General features: G+C 47.3%; 1 protein-coding gene across 2 annotated transcripts in view; it reads right to left on the reverse strand.

The window, feature by feature from the left end:
- Positions 1-1,155: 1,155 nt before the first annotated feature.
- REXO1 (RNA exonuclease 1 homolog) overlaps positions 1,156-23,713 on the reverse strand; it is a 60,284-nt gene continuing 37,726 nt past the window's right edge. For both annotated transcript variants that reach the window (XM_067557595.1, XM_067557585.1), the window contains exons 8-16: positions 23,491-23,604; positions 22,242-22,379; positions 19,419-19,532; positions 17,297-17,370; positions 12,799-12,909; positions 11,752-11,867; positions 8,767-8,905; positions 6,256-6,376; positions 1,156-5,001 (exon numbers count right to left, since the gene is read on the reverse strand). In XM_067557595.1, the coding sequence (XP_067413696.1) occupies positions 4,913-5,001; positions 6,256-6,376; positions 8,767-8,905; positions 11,752-11,867; positions 12,799-12,909; positions 17,297-17,370; positions 19,419-19,532; positions 22,242-22,379; positions 23,491-23,604 (1,016 nt within the window). In that variant the 3' untranslated portion in view covers positions 1,156-4,912. The remainder of the gene's footprint in view (positions 5,002-6,255; positions 6,377-8,766; positions 8,906-11,751; positions 11,868-12,798; positions 12,910-17,296; positions 17,371-19,418; positions 19,533-22,241; positions 22,380-23,490; positions 23,605-23,713) is intronic.

A 23,713-nucleotide genomic window follows, 5' to 3' on the forward strand; every position in this document is an offset into this window, starting at 1 on the left:
CACCGCCACCTCCATCGTAAACACACAACAAGGGGGAGCTAAAGTGCTACCCAAGAGCAGTGGGGCAGGACTGGGAGCAGAACCCAGCCATCCAGCCTGCCAGGCGAGGGCGGGACCCAACCAGACAGCTTGGCCGCACGCGTAACGAAGCCGCAACACTTCCCGTAACTTGGCCGCGTGCTGCAGCATGACGTCAGTGGAGGGAAGGCAGAAGTTCCTCTTGAAACAGATCACGGCCCACCAGCCACCTTGCCCATTAGAAGATGCATTTCCCCTCTCCGGCTCCAGCTGGGCTCTCATTAGGTAGTAGCACTGGCCCTGCTCAGGCTTCGACGTGAGACGTAGAAGTAAAATCAAGCTGTTGGGAGAGTTAATGACTGAACGTAGCACCGTGGCCTGTTATGAACTGACACTGGTAGGGGCGCTATCCTGGAGGGGACAAGCTATGCCAACCACGCATCACGTATCAAGAGCCGAGAGGAGGCATGGGGGAATTTTCTGCTGTTTACTAAAAGTCATGCTTGGAGTTTCGATTGGACTTTGTGTTCTTCACTCCTAGCTTACCCGTTGTGTACTGTGCTGAGAATGGAAGTTCCACCCCAGAGCTGGCTGCATTTCAGTCATGGGTGGAATGATTCTTCACTCCATACAGTTTGCCTACCATTGAGGGGGGGTTTGATGAAAGCTCACTTCACCCTTTTTCCTTCAGCAAGAAAGAAATTAAACTCCAGGCGGTTTATGGGGTGGGAGTCTCTCTCCAAGGACCCCTGACAGCAGGTGCTTGGTACAGACACCAAGAGCCCTAGACATACTTAGCTTAGTGGCTTGGTCAAAATTTACCTTCGGGTGCCTCTTGTGCAGAGCAATGTATCCCCCCCTCCACCCACTGCTCTGCAGTGGTGCTGAATGGACACCAACTGCAAGATACTTTGCAAACCCGTGAGATGACAAGTGCTATATAGTGGTGTCAACTGTCTGATCCGGATCTACTCAAAGGCTGCTCCAAAGGAGAAGTGCAGAGAGCAATGGGCCGGGCTGGTGGGCCTCTCCCATCCATAGTACTGAGTTGAGCATAGCAGCGTGGCAGTGGCAGAGGAACAGTTCAGTTTTGGAAGCACACACCATCCATGAGCCTCAGAGCGAACAGCTCACATGTCTCTTCATCACCTTTTTATTAAAAATAATTACAAAAAGTAACAGGTTACAGTGTTTGTACAGTCCAAAAACCTATCCACGCGAGGCCTTTGCCATTACAATGTTACAGAGTCGCACGCGCTTCCAAGAGTGCATTCCTGCAAGGGGGGGGAAGGGAAGACCCCAGGCCAGCTGGTTAACCTGCAGCTAAATCTACAGTCCTGCCACGTTCCTGATGGGAGGGGGGCAGAAAACAGGTGGTGGGGAGGAGATGGAATTAGTAACAATACAGCTGTAAAGCAAGAGGCCTGATTTTGCAGCACACAGATGACTGCACTGAATAGGGACTGAGTGGGAAGTGCACAACATATGAAACAATGTGGAATATGGCTCTCAACCTCCTAGCTAGATGAAGGGGATCCAACCCCCGACAATGAACGTAGCCAGAAACCTCCTTGTAGAGTATTGTTCAGTCTGGGCTACTGCTACAACTGAAAGATGCTGGACAGAAAATTGAAGGGGGAAATGGAAGCGCCACAATTTCCACTGTTGGAAACGTGGCCTAAACCATCTCTCCCAACAGGTTTCTCTCTCAACCCTCTGCCCTCTAACCATTAGTGATGGCAGCCCATCAGAGTAGATGAGCCTTCTATACCCCTCCACCTCCCCGCTACATAGGCCCACAGGAACTTTGCGCTGGAGGAGTATAGCTGGGGAATGAACCTTTGCGCCATTCGCCCTCCCGGGAGGCCGTCCACTAAGTGGTGGCGATATCCACGGCCAAGGCCACTTCTGCTCTGGAACAAAGGGATTTTAGCCTTTCTGGGGAAAAGCAGCCAGGGCCAGTTCCCAGCAAAGGCGAGAACAAAAATCGGAGGTTTTCCAGTTCCAGCCTAAAGGAAAAGCTGACTGGAAAAACGTCCTGAAGGCAAGAGCCTGCCTCGAATCCAATGCTGCTCCCAGCTTTATTGCTAAACAGTTCATGTCTCGGCAGTAACAGGAGGGCCGCTAGGCTCACCCCTCTGCTCTAGCAGGCTGCTGTCTATAGCTAGGCTGTTAACCACAAGGGGGAGCAGATGCAGGCTGGTAACAGTCCCCACTGGCAGCCTATTAGCAGCAAAGACGGTGTTAACGCCTACGTTTTAGTTACTAGTAAGTGCCTCCGAAGAGAAATCTGTCCTCCCCCACCAGACCAGCAGCACAGCTCTCAAGATGGGCCTTGCGAACAGAGTCGGTAATAGCCGGGGAGAGGGAGTCGGCCAAGGTCACCTGCTCAGAAGTGTGGTGGGGTTTTGAGGACCCCCCCTTCCCATGCAGGCCTCATACATACAGCGAGAAGCTGACTCAGCCAGGCAGAGCTCAGCAGAGGGGTCTGCACTAAGGGAGTTGCTGCGACACAGCATGTCAGTGAGGGGGGAGATGGGCAAAGCTGAGCCACTTGGGGATGGATCTTCAGAGAAAGCGAATCTAGACCCGTTAGCCCTGGTTCCCACAAAGAGCCGGGATGGGCAGGGAAGCAATGGAGCCTTTTGAGTCCCCTCCGGCTGATGGCTTTGCTCAGCACTGCAAGCGTCTAAGGGCAATGCTGCAAATAAAGAGCCATGGTCGCCCCGACCAAGCCCCCAAACCAAGCAAGCCCCTGGGGCCGATACAGTAAATGCGGTGGGGGTTGCTGTAGATGGAGGGATGCAGCAGGGTCATACAGTCTGTAACCTATGAATGTTAACAGAATCTAAAGTACACAGAGACTTTTCTAGTGTGTGGGGAGGAGGGGGAATACATCTCACCCTGAACACACACAGCTACTCATTCGTACAGAGTTCAACCGTCATATTCACAGCCAGCCATTTTAGGAGAGGAACAGTGCAGCGGGGCGTACTGCAGTAATGCACAGTACCACACGTCAGCCCAGCCACCCACGTCTCCCATGCACACGGTGCCCTGGACTCCAGAGAGCAGACAGTCTGGAGGGTAAGGGCCAGCGTGCTCAGCACTGGGGAAAGACGGGACGGGAGTTATGCATTCTAGGACAAACCCCCTTCAGGGCTGCAGAAACCTAGAACAAACTGATGGCAGCTAGTGGAAGCGATTTTCTGTCTGCTGTATTTAGCTCCTGAAGGGGGTGTCAGCAAAGCAGCGTTCTGCCCTTCCAAAAGCCAGCGACGTCTGGGCTCAGCTGCTCCTCCGACCTCAGTTCAGACAAGACTCGGAGTCAACGGCCATTTCTCTCTCAACCCTGCTTGAGCCCTGAATGCAAAAGGGACTAGAAAGGGGCACCACGGATATGCTACATTTGAAGTCAAGCCATCAAAGCCCTGGCTATTCCTGTCACTATTATCTGAGTTACTATTCATAAATAAATATGTCTAGTATATTGAGACTACAGAAAGAGATGGGGAGGGGCGCTGTAAGAGAGGGAGAGAGAGAGAGAACTGGAGGATTTTTAAAAAAAAAAACCCAATTTCAGCAAAAGCCAGTTTAAAAACCACCCTTTTCACCTATTGCTTTGATCTTGCTAAATCCCCCACTAAAGGGGTCAGTCCGCAGGGATCCCTGAACACTGGCCTACACAGTAACAGCCAGTGCCAACAGCGCCCAGCTCCCACTGGCAACCTTTCCGCCTCGCTTCTTGTAAGCAAAATGGAGATGCTCTGGCAGCTCAGGGCACAACCTAGAGGGAGCCAGCTCCTGCTGTCCTGCGAAGTCACCCAGCGGCTGCAGAGAAGGGCACTCGCTGGATGCCACCACACAGCCAGCCAGAGTGTAAATCAGCCCTTTTAATGCCACTTGCCCCCTCACCAACTTAGTAAGGCTAAATTCCTCCTGTCCTTGACAGCTGGAGTCGCCCTATGGCGTCACAGCCTTCTTCGTTGTCCTGCGCACCTGCCTGCCGTATCACTGAAACTGACTGCCACAGCAGCTGGTGGCTTCCCTGATGTCCGTGGAGCATAAGACACTTCCGGCTTCTTCACCTGCCAGCTTTTTTCTGGTCACCACCCAGGATCTACACAGAGCCCTGCACTTGTTCAGAAGGATCCAGGCACAGCAACTACGCGAGTCTCGTGACGGTCATCACCATTCCTCCGCCTCCTCTCCTGCCCAGCCCAGCTCTTCCCATTTGCTGCCTTTTAAGGTCAGCATCTCCTCCAACACTGGCATACTCCCTTGCGATGGGTTCTTGCTATGATCCTTTCTGGGTGACCCAATTCTCTATCCACCATCCTTTCTGCAATTCACATGCCAGCTACCAAATGTTTCCCATTTCACACCCTTCCTACTCAACTTTTCTGACTGTTTCCCACTGTCCAGCCACTGGGAGCAGCTGTTTGCTTCATAAGACAAAGGCAGCTGCTGTGCAACCCTTCAAATCTAAATCAGAAATAAAAAAAAAGTTATCTAGCTTCGTAGAAAAGATCATTTCTGATGTATCCAACATGCCTCTAAAGGCTTCTCCTAGAGAATAAAGAGCCTCTCTCTGGTTGTACTACTCAAAGCGGCCTTGTCATGCCTACAAGGCAACTACTGCATCACAGAACATCCCTCTGGTGGAGTCGAGAGGATGTCAGAGCCACTACCTGGACACGTGACCCTTGCCAGCTGAGAGGCAGAACCCGTCAGCTGTGCCAGCAGCAGTCTCTATGTTCCATAGATACCAGCGAGTGCATAGGGGAATCTGGGATATGCATGCTGCTGGGTACAGGTGAACAGTGTTACTCTGACTATTTATTGCACTGCTTCAAAGAGGCGAAGGAGGAACAGGAGAGAGAAAGAGCGCAAGTCATCGTTTCACTTTAGCATCTTCTTTGATCCTCCAGATCATCAGCTCCATGCACGCGCTGGCGTCCTCACTGGAGTCATGTCCTTCCACTGAGAACGAGAGACACAAATGCCACAGTTAGCCACAGCGGGACAGGCATCCTAGGCTTGGCCTCTGTGCACGGACTCAAGAGTGCATGAGGGTTCCAGTTTATATTCGAAGGTGGGAGGGGACTAATGCAGACACTTAATCGGGAGCTAGTGGCCTCAAAAGCCCCTGCAATTACATTGCGAGCGTCATTCTCGTTGCACAGGGAGCAGCCAGCTTCCGAGGTTCTAACAGGGAAACAAAGTTGTCAAGTGACTGCTGTTCTACACAGCACTTAACCCATCCTCGGAGGGGAGCGAATCCGTGCTGGGCACCTCATTTCAGTTGGAGGCCCCAGGATTGTCTCGTGTGGGAGTCAGGAGCAAAACACAGCAGAGACAGTTTCACTCTTAGGGGGAAACTCCAATCTGACAGATGCCAGTGGGAGCTTCACACACCCCAGAGCAGAACAGAAGTACCGGGGTGTGTTATGTGACTCAGACAGCTGAATTCCCCCTAAATCTCAGCACTGACATCAGCTTGCTAGACCCCTCCCCACAAGGAGAAGGCAACAGCTAACACTTGCTTTACAGAAATTGGTCATGGGGCCGGCAGCCACTTCAAAGACGGAAAGCGCCCTGGAGCCTGCATAACGGCCAGACCGGAAAGCAAGATCCCTGCCCAGAGGAGTTTGCAGTCCAGAGGTCCCGATGGCTATGGTGCAACTGGACAGAGACGCGTGAATGTGACTCAGCTAGCAGGCTCACTGAGTGGGTTTTCAGAAGAGGTTTGGAGGAGAGGCGCTGACATCAGCTTGCTAGACCCCTCCCCACAAGGAGGCTGGTCTCCGTGCGTACAGGGGCATGACGGGCAGCTTCGAGACATGGAACAAAGAGGAAGGATGGCACAGACCAGGCCTCAGGAGATGTGGGGTCAACCTCCAGCTCTGCTATAGATTCTATTGGCCTTGGGCAGGTCACTGACTCTCTCTGTGCCTTGTTCCCCATCTGTACTGCGGGGACAACCGCTCTTCCTTTCTCCCATCCTGTGTGTTGTCTCTTAAGAGCGAAAGCTGTTTGGGGCAAGGACTGTCTGGGTAGGGGTTTGCACAGCACCTAGCGGAGTGGGACCCCACTCTCAGCTGCGCAGAGGCAAAATTGGGGGGTGCACACGTGGAAGTCAGGGCAGCAAGGGAGACAGGAATGGAGGCACTCGCCCAGTAGCTGGGATTAGATGGGAAAGCAATGTTCCCGTCTCCCCCTTCTCTGCAGTCTCACCATTGTCCTGGATGATGCGCTTGAGGTAGTCTGCCATCAGGGTCCGGAGTGCTCGTTTGTAAGGCAAACCCAGCCGGTGGGGAAAGACAACTGACGTATCCACCACTGTGCCATGGATAAGCTGGGGGAGGAAAACACGGTTGTTTGTTTCCCCTCCTTGGAGCAGTCAGTGCATTAACTGAGATTAACCACACACCTCAGGCAAGACCTTGATCACCCTTAGGTACCACCACAAGGCTCCCATCAAACCATTTCCACAGGCGGTTCTGGCTGAACTGAACAGAAGTGTCCTGAACAGAATCTTCTGCCAGCCAGAACGTCTGCCCAGACCATGCACGAATTCCTCTCAGCATTCAAAGCTGCTTAAATCCAGTCTCAATTCAGCCATTAAAACTCCTCCAAACAACAGGGCCGCTAGTCACGCAGCCTGGCTCCAGAGACGCTCCCATGCTCCCGAAGGAGTCTTCACACAGCTCGTTACACAGTTAGAGTCGCTCCTTGAGATGGGCCCTTTAGAACAGACTACACGCTGCTTCGGGACTAACTGGATTTAACCCAGGCCATGCCACACCTCTGCACGAGCAGGCTCTTGCCTCTTTCAGACAGGTCCATTGGTCTCTCAGCTGTGGCTGGGCCTTTGGAAGGGAATCACTTAAGTGCAGTGATTCCCAACCCTGTGGCCCAGGGGTCTTTCAAAGTGGCCCGCTGCTCCTCTCTCCTGCTGGCTGCAGAAGGGAGCCGCTGCCTAAGGACCCAGGCGGAGCACGATGCCGTGGGGCTTCAAGACCAGTGCAGACGCCTTGTTGCAGCCAAGGGGACAGATCAGAGCTCCCCTCCCCCCGGCTGTAGCAGGGAGCACAGCAAAGCGCTCCACCTGGGTCCCTAGGTGCTGGGGTCCCTGCTGGAGCCACAGAGAGGGGAGCGCTGATCTCCTGTCCCCCTGGCTGCAGAAGGGAGCCACTGCCTAGGGACCCAGGTGGATTGCACAGGGCTACAGGACAGGTGCGGTTTCCCTGCTGCAGCCAGGGGGACAGGAGAGCTTCCTCGTCTGGCTACAGTGGGGGTTGGGGCTGCTAGCAGAGACTGGTGGCCCTCCAGGGTTGTAAAAATGATATTTGTGGCCCTCGAGCCAAAAAGGTTAGGAACTGCTGCTTAAGGGAGTTTCAATTAGCTTGACTGGCTCTGTTCCTGTTCTATTTACAGATGGATGTAAAGAGGGCTGGATATTTGGATCAGTTGTGTCTTTTGTAGTTAATGTAGGATGCAACAGAGTAAGCAGATCTTATGCTGCAGGGCACAAGCAAATCACTGCAGAGGCCAGGAAGGAATTTCCTGCCAGTCACGTGCATAACGGGGGGCAAAGAGCCTTCTAGTATCAAGCACTGATCAGAGGATAATGGCTAGACAGCGGGGTACGTGATTCGATCCAGCATGATAGAGCCCAGGTGCATTCAAACCAGTATGTGTTCAATTTTGCTATACACTGGAGAACTCACACATTCATCCTCTGCGCTGGCCAAAGGAGTGTTTAACATGGGTTATGAAGGAGCTAGGTGTGAGAGCGGTTAAGCATCATAAGGACTGGATTCAAGAATGGGGTGTTTACAGTACATCCCGGAGACTGACGTTACTTTGTACGTCTGGCCAGAAAGGGCGATTCCTGGAGGGCTTTTTTTCCCCTAGGTTTATGATTCATGATACAGGATGACTTGAACAGGATTTTGACTCTTCAGCCTCCCATCTGCCCCTTTACCTTTCCTAGGCACTTGCTAATGTTGCGTGACAACTTGCCACTTACTCATTAATAGTTTCGTCGCTGAGCTATGGAAATGCTTTAGAACAGCTGCAGTTTAATGGAAACAACCTGCTGCGCTCTTTGAAGTGTAAAACTGCCAAACATTATGGATAATCTCCTCTATAGCACAGTCAAGTCTGGCACCAGCCCAAGCAGAATAATTACTTATGTAGATCAGGGAGACTGAGGAAATGGGATAATGTGGCTTTAAATATAAAACTGAAATGCTATTGCTATTTGAAGCTTGCTGTGGCCATTACTGGGATGTCTTCGTTACTGCCATAGCCTTTAGAGATCATGACTTTACACTGCACTGCCTGTAAAGCTTTGTTATATTGCTTTTGGGTTAGTTCTCTTGGCAGATTCTGTCATGCTAAGAGAAAATAATGACTTTAAGAGGCCAACACAGTCATCTTGTGCTGATGAAACTGTAAATGACTTTTTTTTATTGTGATTACTGATACTTTAAGATCCTGGGATGGTGGGTGCTATAGAAAGGCAAAGAGCTTTACAGACATTAACGCAGTAAACTTTCCCAAGCCCCCGTGAGTTAGTTAACTCTTACCTCTTTATCAAATAGGGCTACATGGATAAAGAAAGGAGGGAAGAAGGAAAGCAAACTCTTTCCACGCTACAAAAGAAAGAGACTAGGCACATAACAGTAAAGCTGTAAACACAAATTAATGGAAAGGAAGGGAGGGTACAGGCTTTGTTACCTTTAGTGCAAATAAATCGCTTTCTAAGCTGTGTCCTATCAAAATAGTGTCTGCACTGAACATGTTTAACAGAACAGCTTGGACGTCTCGCAGGGTGATGCTCGCGTTCTCCAGGTCCTCTTCCGTCACACCTGAAAACCTGCAGTGAGACAACAGGGGACTTCTCTTTAGTGGGGTGGAACCTCCCATGTCCTAGCAACACTCACACATTTGAGGCAATGAAAACTTCACATTCTCAAAGTTTCTCAAGAATAAAGCGATTCAGACCACTGACACTTGGAGCACGACACGGTGAGTGAGTCACCCTTTGGCACTGCAATGGCTCGTGTTTAAGGCTGCGGTTTTAGTGCGGGGGTCATGGTCATTGTGAATAAAGTCCATGACCCTCACAGTGGCAGCTGCTTTGCCCTCAGCGCACTGCGACCTGGCCTATGTGGTTGCTGCACTTCATAGGCTCTAAGGTCAGAAGGGACCAATATGATCATCTAGTCTGACCTCCGGCACAACGCAGGCCACAGAAGCTCACCCCCTCCCCCACTCCTGTAATAGTTTCCTAACCTATGACTGAGTTATTAAAGTCCTCAAATCATGATTTAAAGACTTTAAGGTACAGAGACTCCATCAGCAAGAGACCCATGCCCATTGCTACAAAGGAAGGTGAAAAACACCCAGAGCCTTTGACAATCTGCCCTGGGGGAAAATTCCTTCCTGACCCCAAATATGGTGATCAGTTCAACCCTGAGCATGTGGGCAAGACTCACCAGCCAGACACCCAAGAAAGAATTCTCTGTAATAACTCAGAACCCCCCATCTAACATCCCTTCACAGGCCATTGGCATATCTACCACCAGTAACCAAAGATCAGTCCATTGCCAAACGAGGCTGTCCCATCATATCATCCCCTCCATAAATTTATCAAGCTGAGTTTTGAAGCCAGCTTGGTTTTGTTTGTTTTTTTTGTCCCCACTGCTCCCCTTGGAAGGCTATTCCAGAACTTCACTCCTCTGATGGTTAGAAATCAGTGTCTAATTTCAAGTCTAAACTTCCTGATGGCCAGTTTATATCCATTAGTTCTTGTGTCCACATTGGCACTGAACTTAAATAATTCCTCTCCCTCCCTGGTATTTATCCCTTTGATGTATTTATAGAGAGCAATCATATCTCCTCTCAACCTTCTTTGGGTTAGGCTAAACAAGCCACGCTCTTTGAGTCTCCTTTCATAAGACAGGTTTTCCATTCCACAGATCATCTTAGTAGCCCTTCTCTGCACCTCTTCCAGTTTGAATTCATCTTTCTTTAACATGGAGGACCAGAACTGCACACAGTATTCCAGATGAGGTCTCACTAGCATCTTGTATAACGGGACTAACACCTCCCTATCTCTACTGGAAATACCTTGTCTGATGCATCCAAGGACTGCATTAGCTTTTTTCATGGCCACATCACATTGGCAGCTCATAGTCATCCTGTGATCAACCAATACGCCCAGATCCTTCTCCTCCTCTGTCACTTCCAACTGATGCATTCTCAGCTTATAGCAGAAATTCTTGTCATTAGTCCCTAAATGCATGACCTTGCACTTTCCACTATTAAATTTCACCCTATTTCTATTACTCCAGTTTACAAGGTCATCCAGATCTTCCTGTATGATATCCCAATCCTTCTCTGTATTGGCAATACCTCCTAACTATGTGTCATCCACAAACTTTATTAGCACATTCCCACATTTTGTGCCAAGGTCAGTAATAAAAAGGTTAAATAAGATTGGTCCCAAGACCGTTCCCTGAGGAACTCCACTAGTAACTCCCTCCAGCCTGACAGTTCACCTTTCAGTATGACCCGTTATAGTCTCCCCCTTTAACCAGTTCCTTATCCACCTTTCAATTTTCAAATTAATCCCCATCTTTTCCAATTTAACTAATAATTCCCCATGTGGAACCGTATCAAACACCTTTCTGAAATTTAGATAAATTAGATCCACTGCATTCCCTTTGCCTAAAAAGTCTGTTATCTCAAAAAAGGAGATCAGGTTGGTCTGACACGATCTACCTTTTGTAAAGCCATGTTGTATTTTATCCCTGTTAACATCGATGTCCTTAACTACTTTCCTCTTTCAAAATTTTTTCCAAGACCTTGCATACTGCTGAGGTCAAACTAACAGGGCTGTAATTACCCGGATGGACCTTTTTCCCCCTTTCTTAAAAACAGAAACTATGTTAGCAATTCTCCAGTTATATGGTACAGCCCCTGAGTTTACGGATTCATTCACCTCTCAGGTTTGATGCATCCAGCCCTCCACAGAAGGAGACAGAAAGGCAGACGCACCACACTTGAGTAGCATTGCGACCTCAGGGGCCAGATGCAGCCCCGCAGGACAGGAGCTGCTGCTGCAGGGTGAGTGCAGGGTGGGGCTCTTTCCTGGCCCGGAAACCCTGCTCCTCCGCTCTCCATGACACATCCTTGTTTTCCCACACCTCTGCCAGAAAATGTAGTAAACTTTTCTGGGAAACTATCGTGTTTTCTGGGCCGTTTCAGCACAGTGCTCGTCTGTTGCAACAGGATCCACTGAAATGAGGGCTTCACTGGAGTGGCAGCCACAAGAGTCAGCATAGCAACTATGTGGCTGTGCTTGAGTGGACATCTCTGTGCCCTCCATAGGAGAGGGAAAAGCAGCCACAAGTGAACTTTGCTATTTCATATTCTAATCAGAAGCCACACGCTGCAGAGGCAGCGAACTTGGCTGCTGGAGAGGAATGGCTGGAGGGGGCTTAAAAATGCCTTGTCATCACTTCTTGAGTCAACTAAAGAGGAGTGCTGACAAGCTGAGGGAGGGAAGCCATGCCAAGATTTTAGTGTTGGCCTGCTGAAACCATTTGTTATTAAAAACCTCTCTCCCCAGAAAGCAGAGTCAAAAGCCTTTTTAATGGCTCTGGCCAGGCTCCATCCACCCCTCCCTCCATCCATGCAGGAGAGAGGCTGATTTACCTGGTGTTGTAGTCCACCACTTTGTTGTCAGGTTTGACAAAGGTGTCATAGACCACTTTCAGGTCGGAGTTGATCACGGTTACTCTTGTCAGCTCCAGTCCTTGCTTGGTGTAACACTGTCAGACCCAAAGAAGAAAAGAGAGCTGCTCTTAGCATGGTGCTTGCAGTCCAAATCTTGTTATTTATGTGCCAGCCCTGTCACCACCTCATTCATCTTAGCACCAGTTATCTCCTGAATTCCAACAGTTCCGCTGCTGCATGGCCAGCTAGCATACATTGGCTAACACTGGCCAGCTACCGGGTATTTTTCAAAAGAAATGTATCATCTTAAATAATAACAGCAGCTGATCTCAATTAAAAATACATCTCCCACTAACCCATGTGACAATCATGCAGCCAGACAATCACATGGGCTGCCAAAGGAAAAAAAGAAGTCTTATTTGATGGTAAACATGGCAAATGAAGGAGAAGCATCACACAGTACCTAGCAGCTGTATGTGAACAGCATAGCAAGGCCTATAGACAGGTAGTTCAACAGTATGTGATCTTTGGAGCACAGCATCAGGGGAGAGTTAGTTATTCCTACAGCAAGGTAACCTTCTGGTATAAATATTAATCAGAGCTTCACAAAGAAGATAGCTACAGTTTATAATCCACTTTTTAAAATAACTTGAGAGGCAGCGATCCTGAACAGGTCCGCTTTTAATAAACAGCATCAAAAGGATGCTTATAAGCACAGGATTAGATTATCCTGATCTGTTACATCCTGAACCCTGGCTCCTCATGCACATGGATTAGAATGTGCTGTTCCCACTGTGATGGATAAGACTCCCACTCAGAGTAACTGTTGAACAGCAGCCGGCATCTCAAGTGCGGCTTTTCTTCTGTACGTGCTCTCCAGCTTTCTGAGGGAGGCTGAAAAGCAGAAACAGATCTCCACAGAAGAGTGCTGCAGAGAGCTGCCCTGTTCCACCCCAAGCTTCCCACAGGCCCTATTTCATGTGTAAATTCCTCTTTCAGTTAGGATTTCTGCTCCCAGATACCCACCATTTCACAGTCTAAGGCAAAGATTCCTGGACAGCAATCGGTAGTAGGCAGCTTCTCAAAAGTTTTCACAAAACCCTCAAGGCTCTCCTTCCGGCCATCTTGGACATGTTGCTTTAAAAAGAAAACCACACGCACTCGTAAGACAAAAAGCAAGTCCCTGAAATCCCATCACAAACCAGACACAAGAGTCTCAGAAGCAACTGTACAACAGATGAAATCTCAGATTTAAATAAGAGAATTTATTTGCTTTTCCAACAATTAGAAACGAAGACTAGTATTGGCTGGCAAAAGATTGTAACTGAGCAGGTATCCTGTAAAAAGGCAGAGGTTTTGCAGCGGCCAGCGATTATACAAGTGTACAGGAAAATGTTTTATAAAGCACCAGTTAGTGCTGTTACACCTCAGCAGCTGCCCCCAGGCCTTCAGCCTTGTGCGTTAACAGACTGGGAAAATGCAGGTGTTCTGCAGAGCTGCACGCCACGTGGTGATCCAATGCTTCTGATAACTTTATCACAGATGGCAAACCCGGCCACGCACAACCAGAACCTCACATCCACATGCATCCAGAGTTTCTGGCATCACATCTGTAGCTCATGTCTGAGTGACAAGTTACACATTCTGGAACAGGTGTAAGTGCGGAGGAATCTCTAATAAATAACATTCGTTCTTTCTACCCAAAGAAAAGTTACGCTGGGAAATTCCATAATGAGTTTCTCATACGGAGCCACTCCAGCTTCAGGCTCATGGTTTAGATCAGTGGTTCCCAACCCATGGCCCGCGGGTCTTTCAAAGTGGCCCGCGGCTCCCCTCTCCCGCTGGCTGCAGAAAGGAGCCACTGCCTAAGGATCCAGGCAGAGCACGATGCCGTGGGGCTACAAGACCAGTGCAGGCTCCTTACTGCAGCCAAGGGGATGGGAGATCAGCGCTCCCCTCCTCCTGGCTGTAGCAGGAGCAAAGCAAAGCGCTCCGCCTGGGTCTTTAGGTGCTGGGGTCCCTGCTGGAGACAGAGGGTGGGAAGCACTGGTCTCCCATCCCCCTGGCTACAAAAGGGAGCCACTGCCTAAGGACCCAGACAGACAGCAAGGGGCTACAGGACACATGTGGCTTCCCTGCTGCAGCCAGAGGGACGGGAGAGCCTCCTCGCTGAACTCCTTCCATCTGGCTGATGTGTGGGGGGCAGGGGCAGGCTGCTGGCAGAGACTGGTGGCCCTTCAGGGTTGTAAAAATGATATTTGTGGCCAAAAAGGTTGGGAACCACTGGTTTAGATAATCCCTAGAATCCCTTCCATGGGATGATATGCCAATCTTGTACAGCTGGCTACCTATTCCCTATCTTCTCGATTTAAAGTTATGCATAACACATCAAGAGACATTGAGAGGAGTATTCCAGGTATAAGGGAATGCAGGGAAATCGAGATACTGCGCTCAGTCAGTGCAATTCAGTTACCTTACTTCAAAACCAGACCACTGCAGACAAACGGACAGAAACACTGACCACATAAAAAGCAAAGAGCTATGGGCCTTCCATTTAACTTCTGGGCCTTATAACACTTCGGAAATTTGCTCAAATTATTGTCCTTTTATGAAGCTATAACTTTATTCTGAACTAAAGCTCTAAGGTCAAGGAGTTTTAGCCCAGAATACAGTTATGATGATTTAGCAGGAAACCCCCTCAAACTATTTTGACACATTCTCTCCATTCTCAGTTGGCTTCTGTAATTCACTAGGCTCTGCCTGGCTACCACCCTCGACTCTCCATCTATATACCCACAGCAAACACGGCTACCTCAATACGTCATCTTCATATACCAACACCCTACACTTGTCTCCTGCTCTTCTTTGTCCCATAAAGAATTGAATTACATCTAGGCCTAGGTCTGGAGACAGGGCACGAAGAGATTAGAAATCAAGGTGACTGCATAGATGAAGAAGTCCAAAGACAGTAGGTTAAGCAAAGCAAACATTTAAAAGAAACCCAAGAAAAGCAGGGAGAGTTGCCTGTTTGCATAAACAAGCAGTTACTGCAAATCAGATACATCCACAGCGCAGGAAACTGCACAACTGGGAATGAACTATGCAGCTGTGCATCAGTGACTGGACAGCTGCCCCACACTGCAACTGACAGAAAATGTCTCTTCAGTATCTGTACTTTCAAAGCCAACACTACTCCTGTGTACAACAGCTCAACCATTTCTATCCAGTAAATGGCAAGACCTGCCAGCACTGCATCCGTGCACACACATCAGGTTTATTTTGCTAAGAAATTGGAGGATGCAGATAATTACAAAGGCCAGTCATTGGGTATCAAGTGGATTTTTTCTCCCTCAACTAGGGCTGCAATATAACTGAGGGTCTGTAAAATAATCTAACAGGTTTGCTGGGACCACTGACAGCTAACCATGGTCTGACTGTGCCTTTTCCCACCCCATTTGGGAGTTTACTGCCCCACGCTCTCTCACCTCCATATTTTAGATGGCGGAGAGAAACCAGCCCTCAACAATTACTGTGAAGTACAGCAGCTCCAGATGAACATTTATACGAAAGCTGAAGTCATCTGTGCAGCTAGTCTGCCATCTGCTGTTAGATTTGCTTATCGCAATGCAGCTTAAGACCCGTGTATCTCAAGTATGATTGGCAGGAAAAGATGTAGAAATTTCATCAGGGAGACAAACAGCCAAATATCCCATTCACTTAAACAAAGTCTTGGCTATAGCTATATGTTGTTTACAATGCCGGACTTCAGAGCTTCTGAGAAGAGTTCTCTTCCCTTTCATCTCAAACATGCATATTTTACTTTCCTTCATCACATGCAGGCTGGGGATTACGGATATCGGTACTGCCATCAAGGGATGCTGTGAAAACTCACCCATTTTGATTAGAAAAAAGGGATGATTGTCGTTTAGCAATAGTACAATAGCAACCAGGAAACGGCATTTGCAAGAAGATGCCTCAAACCCAGAGAGCCCTGCAGCATGCTTCAGTGAATAAGAGGTTACTGGGGGATTGAATATTTCTTGAAAGGCTGTGAAGTTTTATGGCTTAAGATGGCCTAGAACAGCAGTACAGAAGCCTTCAGAGAAGTCATATTTCTACAACTTCTTGTCAATTTCTTCTGACTTCCACAGTATTTCTCCTTAGAACACGGTCAGATATAACTGATGATTAAAAAACATTTTCTCTTTTCTATTTGAGTAATAAAAAATTATAAAGAACAAAAGGCCAGTTAATGTGCTCTGAGGGTTAGGGCAGGATAATTTCTTACAGTACACATCCCAGAAGCCTTTTCTCTTTCGCAAAACCTTGAGTTTTTGTTTGTACTTCCTGCTATCAAATACGGCTGTCTTTTGTTTGTTTCTATTCTGCAAACACTATAATCAGGTTAACAGGATGTACAGACAGACCTCTTCAGTCAGTATTTCATCATTGCTGCAGGGCCAGCCAGGGGCCTCAAAAACAGGGGGGAGAGAAAATGGGCTCTATTGCTACTGATTTTAAAAGACATGGGGCATATCAGGTATTTTGAAGTTGATTACATTTGGGGCCCAATATTACTTGATAAACCCCTTCTGTGTTCCCTCTTGCTTAGTTCTATATGATGTTGCTTTGTCCAGAAAGAAAATATCTAGCAACAACAGAGTACAGAGAAGCCAGCGAAACAAATGACTGAGAAGCAACCCAGCAGACCCAATAAGAAGAGCTGATGGGAGAAAGATGTTTGCTGCTTTAGATAGTCACTCATTCCCAAGACTGGTCCTATGCCAGGGCTAAGATTTCAGTTACAAGTTGCACATAAAAAGAGAAGCACCTTTTAAAAATAAGCATTTGGGAGCAACAGTCTGCTCTCTGAAGCAAGAGACCAGAGCTCAATTCCTGATCTGGTTTCCTGCTTACTTGGATTCCAGTTGCTATGCCCCCAAGATTTTAGCAGTATTTATGGATTCCAAAGGGACTCTCTCTTCCAGTACGTGTCCAGAAGGGGGAAGTGCTGAGCAAGAGTATGAAGGACAGAATAACAAGGGCAGTGAGGGGAAGAAAACCCCATATTCCCCACCCCCGAAACTAGAGTTGCTTTTGTGGGCATGTGAGGAAGGGAACGCAAGGGGGAAAGCTTGTGTGCGTGAGACAAGGCTGCTTTGTGCCACAGAGTTGTTTTCAAGCACCGGTAATAGCCATGATTGTGTTTGTAGCTCTGTGTACCAACCTTCTCAACCTCCCTTTTACTATAGCTCTAACCCCCACTAAAAGCTGACCAGATTCGAACTCCCTGAGGGTGTCATGCATGAGGGTTTGCCTGGAATCATTCAGTCAAATTCCAGGCAGAAACCCCTCTCTTACCACATGGTATTTTTAAGGAACATTTCCAACCTTTTAGTAGCTGAGTAAGTTTGACTAGATCATCGTTCTTCCCAAAGAAACAAGCTAGTCTTTTGAAAGCACCCACAAGGTAGCAAGCGACAGATCACCAGTGTCATGGAGAGGGGAAAAAAGCGTAACTTACTTTGGCCACCTGGCATCCCGGTGACCCCACAGCTCCTGAACAGCAGCTGTAGTGTGTTTCCCATCCCCCCGGCACTGAAATAACAAGAGACAAGAGTCAGACATCAGAGACAGGAAGGAACCTTGTCCGCTAAAGGGTACATCGACACGGCTGCCAGGAGATGTAACTCCCAATTGGGGTAGGCAGACGTGCTAGATCCGCTTGAGCCACTGCCTAGAAACAATTGTGGGACCACAGTGGCAAGGGCAGCAGCTGGAGTTAGCCATCCCACTACAACCCCGCCTGACTGCCTGGGCCCACACTTGGATGGCTACTACGAGCTGCCGCCCGGGCCACCGTGGCCACACCGCTATTTTTGGGCACTCGCTCAAGCGGAACTAGAGTGTGTCTGTCCACCTGAGCTGGGCGTCAGACCTACCAGCTGCTATGTAGCCACAATTCAACACAACGTTTTCAGGATCACATACTAACATTTCTAGAGCAGTTAAAGGAAAAGATTGAGGAGCAAAGTCCCAAAACCTAGAGGATTCATGTCTTCCCCTCCCAGCCAGTCTGAACCAAGTTCACTAGCAGGGTGCCAGAGAGCCAGATATGATTTGGAGCTTTGTTATGGATCTGGTTAGCAAACAGGCTTGAGAAACCAAAGTATGGATTATGAAGGCTCTGTGCGCAAAGGGATATTTTGAAAGTTACAGCAAAGATTCAAATTAGGAAGGTTTCTATCTGGGAAAGAATTCAATTTAAAACTCTGTGCTGTTTGGAGCAGTGACCACTACTTTGTATTGTTTGCATAGCACCTTACAAACAAGGACCCCAGCTGGGACCTCAGGAAGCTACTATAACAACATGACTGATTCAGTAGATACCATTAGTCCACCAGGAACCAGCATTATTTCTTGATAGACCATATTTTCACCCATTGGTTCTCCTTCCAACAGTTACTCATTCTGAAGATAGTTGTATCGCTAGACCTGATTAGTGCATCCTTCTATACACTGCCGCCACCTCCCTTCTAGAAAGGAAATGACAAGTTCCCAACTAACTTAAAGGCAGAATTCCACGCACAATAATGATCAGATTGTTGGTACAGCAAGTCAGCTCTGTCCTCGCCAGTACAGTACATGTGTTTGCACTGAGTCCAAATAAATTATAATCATTTTTAAAGTTAGCCTGACCCTATTCTGAAAGTCCACAAGCCATTATCCTAAAAGGACAATGGGTTTAATAAAGGAAGACATAAGACGTGGGGGAGAGAATTGCCACGGGGTAATACAAAATCATAGAAATGTAGGACTGGAAGGGATCTCGATAGGTCCTCAAGTCCAGACCCCTGCACGGATGCAGGACTATGTATTATCTAGACCATTCCTGACAGGTGTTTGTCTAACTGCTTCTTAAAAACCTCCAATGATGAAGATTCCACAACCTCCCTAGGTCATTTATTGCAGTGCTTAACTACCCTGACCGTTAGGAAACCTTTCCTAATGTCTAACCTAAATGTCCCTTGCTGCAATGTAGGCATACTGGTGGTGACTAATGAAAATAATTTATCACCCTCCCCTTTATAACAACCTTTTACATACTTGAAGACTTATCAGCCACCGCCCCCCCCCCAGTCTAAACAAACCCAGTTTTTTCACTCTTTCCTTGTAGATCATGATTTCTAGACCTTTAATCGCTTTTCTTGCTCTCCTCCAGACTTTTTCCAATTTGTCCACATCTTTCCCAAATTGTGGTGCCCAGAACTGGACACAGTACTCCAGCTGAGGCCTTACCAGTGCTGAGAAGAGTGGAAGACTTACTGTCTTTAAATTAAATCTTTGCTCCAGCTACTATGTTACATTTCACAGATCACACCACCACTTGCCAACATCACGTTTTGCCAAGTCCACACTGAACTACTATTTTATAATGTGTTGCGCCACCAAGCGGCAAAATTACATATTGCCCGTTTATAGCTACAGCACACAATTTTGGTGAAACCCATAGAAAACAAAAAAGTGACAAAGCACAAAAAAAAAAAACCCGGCTTCTGTAGTGATTCAAATTTAATAATAGATCAGATGTTAAATGCCAAAGCACAGCTAATGTTTTGCTGAGACCTTCATTGAAGAGACCCTACCTCTCTGCTTGCGTAACCTTCCCCAGTGATGGAGACATTCCTCTTTGCGAATGCAGTTTCCAGATGCTGAGACCATGTATTCAGTACCACAGCGGCAGCAAACCCTGCAGGAAGCTTTAAAAATAGCGGAGTTAGCTCACTGGAAAGTCAGTTTACACAGCCAGTTTACACAGGACAATCAGTAGGTTAAACTTGTTCCTATTTCCACTGTCAAAAAGAAACACGAGACAGATTTGCCTAGTGTTTAGAGCAGGGAAGACTGGGAATGAGGAGGCCAGGATTCATATGCCCCACCAAAGACTCAGTAGGTGACCTTGGGAAATTCAGTCTCTCTAGCTCAGTTTGCCCATTTACAAAATGGGTATAAGTGCCATTTACATACCAACTTGGAGGTGTTAATGAGGCTTAATATTGGTCAATTGCTTTGCATTATCAGTTCTGGCCCAAAAGTTTACAAATACTGTATTGAACCAATTTTCTTCAAACTCAGCTTGCATTCTTCCCTTATGACAGACTGTAACACAAGCTTTGTGTGAATCTTCTAAGTTACAGGTATTTGAAAGCACAAAGTCTCCAATTAGAATATGCAGGGAAAAATCAGTATTTCTCTCACCATGGTCTCATCATTCAAAAAGGTCAAACTTACCCCCCAAAAATTAATCTTGGGCTGAGACCAAATATGGTAAGTTTCTGCTCAAGAGGAACTTGAGAAAGTTATAAGCAACTAAAATAGGAGTGGAGGTTTAGAATTGAAACAGTCTTAACGGTGACATTTCTAACTACAAATGCTATAACACCTTTGCAGGCACATGGAAATGCAGCTCCCTCTGGGGTGAAACATGACTAACAGCACACCACAAACTACCACCAGAATAGAATTTCACAGGGTATTTAGGATAAGCATAACGTGAATGTCACCATTTGGAACTTGGCCCAGATTCCTGAAATACTCCCCTCTCCTGCTCTTTCCAAATGTATCATAGAATTGTTAATGAGCACAAGTGACTAAGAACTCAATTTTGTGCATCACCTGAAAGGAAGCATGTCCCAAAAGAGAGTGCTGGGTGGTTTTTCGGTTGTGGTTTCTGTAGTGTTCACTATTAAAAGACTACAAGGGAAATTCCAAAGCCAAAAAGTTGATAGCAGTACTTCTAACCCCAATACAACAATTCCTTGCATTCTAGTGCAAACAATTATCCCAAAAGCACAATATCATTTTAGTCAACATGCCTGTACAGCATTCGTGTGTACAATTATCTACTTTATATTTTCACTCAGCAGATTGTGATAAGCATAATGATGTATGTTTCCAATGACTTAAGTTACTGACAGCATTAAAACCAAAGCTCCCAACACATCTGCAAGAAGTTGCAGAGACAAACTAGATGCACTGTGAATTCAGGACTGCGTGAGGGTAGGTGATGGGTCAGCTCAGAAGATAAAACATTTAACAACTAAAGTGCTTGACAGCATTAAAGCCAGCCAACTTCATTGTGGGATGCGCCAGTATAGTTCCAGTACAAATGTGGACAGAAGGTGTTAAATGGGTGAGCACTAACCATGCCTGAGCAGCTGTCCCTCCATAACCAAAGGACTGACTCGGCTCCACAGGATACCTCAAGTCCCTTTTCTGCTCTTATAAAGTCTGATGATGCATTTTTATTTTTCACTTTGGCCTGACGTTTTACTCACTCTATAGGACTCTGGTTTCCTCTTCGTTTAAAAAGAAGTTTAACTCCTCCTAATGGACACCATTTTTCGGAAAATCAGATCCATCCCTTATTAAAGTGCCTTTAAAATTGGCATCCCCAAGTGGCAGAATTGAAAACTGCACTTTTCTAAATCACGCTGGAGTGTTAGTGGGGACCCAGTCAGGCACATCCTGCTGTTTATTAAACCATCCCAGCAGTTCATGGGAACTGCAGCTGTTTGAGACAGTCCTAAAGTAAGTCTCCCTTCATTCCCTTGGATATGAACGTGCTTTTCAATGACCACAGGGAAGTCCTTAGGCCGCTCGATGAGAGGCTCTCTGTGAAACAATTTTGCTATTTGCTCTCCTCACATGCTGGATGGTCTGCAAGCCCTAGGATATTTAGAATTCCAACCAGAGAAACTCACTATTTCTGAAGAGAGAGTGAAGTAGACAGGTAGTCCAGGGGACCCGTTGGATGAGAGGAAGGGCAAGTGGGAACTCAATTAAAATGTGTTTCACCCCAACACTGAGGTCTAAACACATTCCCAAAAACACAGAACTTTTGCTGCCTTCAGGATTGGCAGAATACCCGCCAAAACTGCACATCAAATCAGACACTGACATACACTAACCTCTGGGGAGCTAACAAACTGGGGTTTTTTAGGTTTATAACCCAGAAGTGCTCCAGGAAGCAATGGAGAACAAGTGACTGCAATCGTGGCCATTTCCTCTAAGGACGTGTGCATCAGCTGGCCTAGGAAGGGATAGCAAAAGATTCTTGCTGCTGGCAGCACTAGAACCACTATACAAGGCATAGAAGGCTGTGGTGAGGCCAAAGGACATACACCCTGTACTGCAAATAGTTTTCCAGTACATGATGCCTTAGGAAACTGGTTCACCAGAAAGATAGAGAGTCATCTGCGGACACCGTCATCTTCAATATGAAGGGGCAGCCTGCAGGGACATTGGATCCTGGCATATGAAATTCTGTCCTGATGGAAGTGAATGAGCACATGCTGGGACCTGTAGTCTCCTCAGGCTGCACCTTCTTGAGGGACGAGGGTGGCTGCAGGCAGCACAGGGCGTACAGGCTGTACTTTGGCTATCAAACCTTGCTGAGCGGAACTTACAGTCAGTCATTTTCTTCTCTTCCACAGTGAAGACGACAGCACGGCCGGGTTTCTCTGGGTGTGGCATTGGGTAACCATTTTCCTTCAACTGCTCCTCCGTCAGGAGATATTCCTTCAGTCTCCTGTACAAAGCAGCTCCTAGGAACACCAAAGAAAACGCTGATGCCACACCACTGAAGCGGCAAGAATACCAACCATTTTCTTAGCAGCAGCAGCGCTGCTCATCACGTCTCACATAGAGAGTCCCATTGGATCAAACTTGTTGCTACATCTTCTGTTCAGTATTTAAATGATTCTAAGTTCAGGGACATAGAGTTCAAGGGCAACATTTTTCAAATTTGGTCACCTACATACATGATCTGATTTGTAGAGCTGTTCGGCAACTAGTTTTCGGCACACACTGTCTCAGAATTTTGGCCTACGACTGTTAAGGCAACCCAAAATGGAATGCCTCTGACGTGTCAGACTTCAGAATATCTCACTAGCTAGAGAGTGCACTTGGGAGCCTGATACATTATTTCAATCTTTAAAATGCTTTCACCAGTACGTGGTTAAGTGTGCCAAGCCACATGCCTCCCACCACTACCCACAGCCTCCTAAGATCACTGTCAGGAGTTTTTTTCCTTATATTAGCCTAGGTTTTCTTTCTGTTAATTTCATTCCATTATGCCAAGTTATAAGTTCTTGCACCACGCTCAGTAACTCCCCTCTAAGCTTTGTGTTTACACCCTTCGAATACTTGAACGGTTGTGTTTCCTTTTGACATTGTTTAGCTGAGCTATACAGATCCATTTACGTTTTCCTCAAATGTGACTCCCTAGCAGTTTTTGTGGCTCTCCTCTGATCTCCCCAACAGTCTGTCTACATCTCTTGGCAACCGAGGTGTGCACAACCGATTTGACTCAACAACGATAACGGCTGTGACACAATCCTTTGCATACAGTGTGACCTTTTAGTACAGTGTTAGTAAGCCATTTGAAAGAGAGTCCCTACAGAATATATGGAGATATTAACACTGAATATAGAAGAGCTGATGAGCTCAAAATAACCACACGCAAAGCACACACTGCTGGGGCAAAAGCAATTCCCAGTGCAGAAAATGCACTGTTCAGTAAGTGATAACGTGAGACATGATGAAGGAAGTCTCTTTGCCTCATGGATCAGCAAGATGCCGTCCATCCCTACTCCAGCTCTGTTTTACTCACACCTCTGACTTGAAAGATATAGAGCTAGAGAAAAAGGGACTTACCTGTCAAGTCCTCCGCCCGCAAACTCCCTGACTGGTTTAGTGTAAAGCTCGTCTTAGCCGCGAGTTTCCCTCCTAGCACAGCTTCATGGGACACCACTTTCCTGTTACCGGTCTCTGCAGTGAGGGGGGGGGAAGAGAAACAGGAACAATGAAAGATCAAATACTCATCCGCCACCTTTTGACAGCGGGAGTCTTTATTTCTGGAGTTTGGGGCACGACACAG

Source organism: Emydura macquarii, unplaced genomic scaffold, assembly GCF_026122565.2.
Source record: "Emydura macquarii macquarii isolate MOO-44397 ecotype Brisbane River unplaced genomic scaffold, CSIRO-AGI_Emac_v2 contig_306, whole genome shotgun sequence".
In the NCBI taxonomy this organism is placed as follows: Eukaryota; Metazoa; Chordata; order Testudines; family Chelidae; genus Emydura; species Emydura macquarii.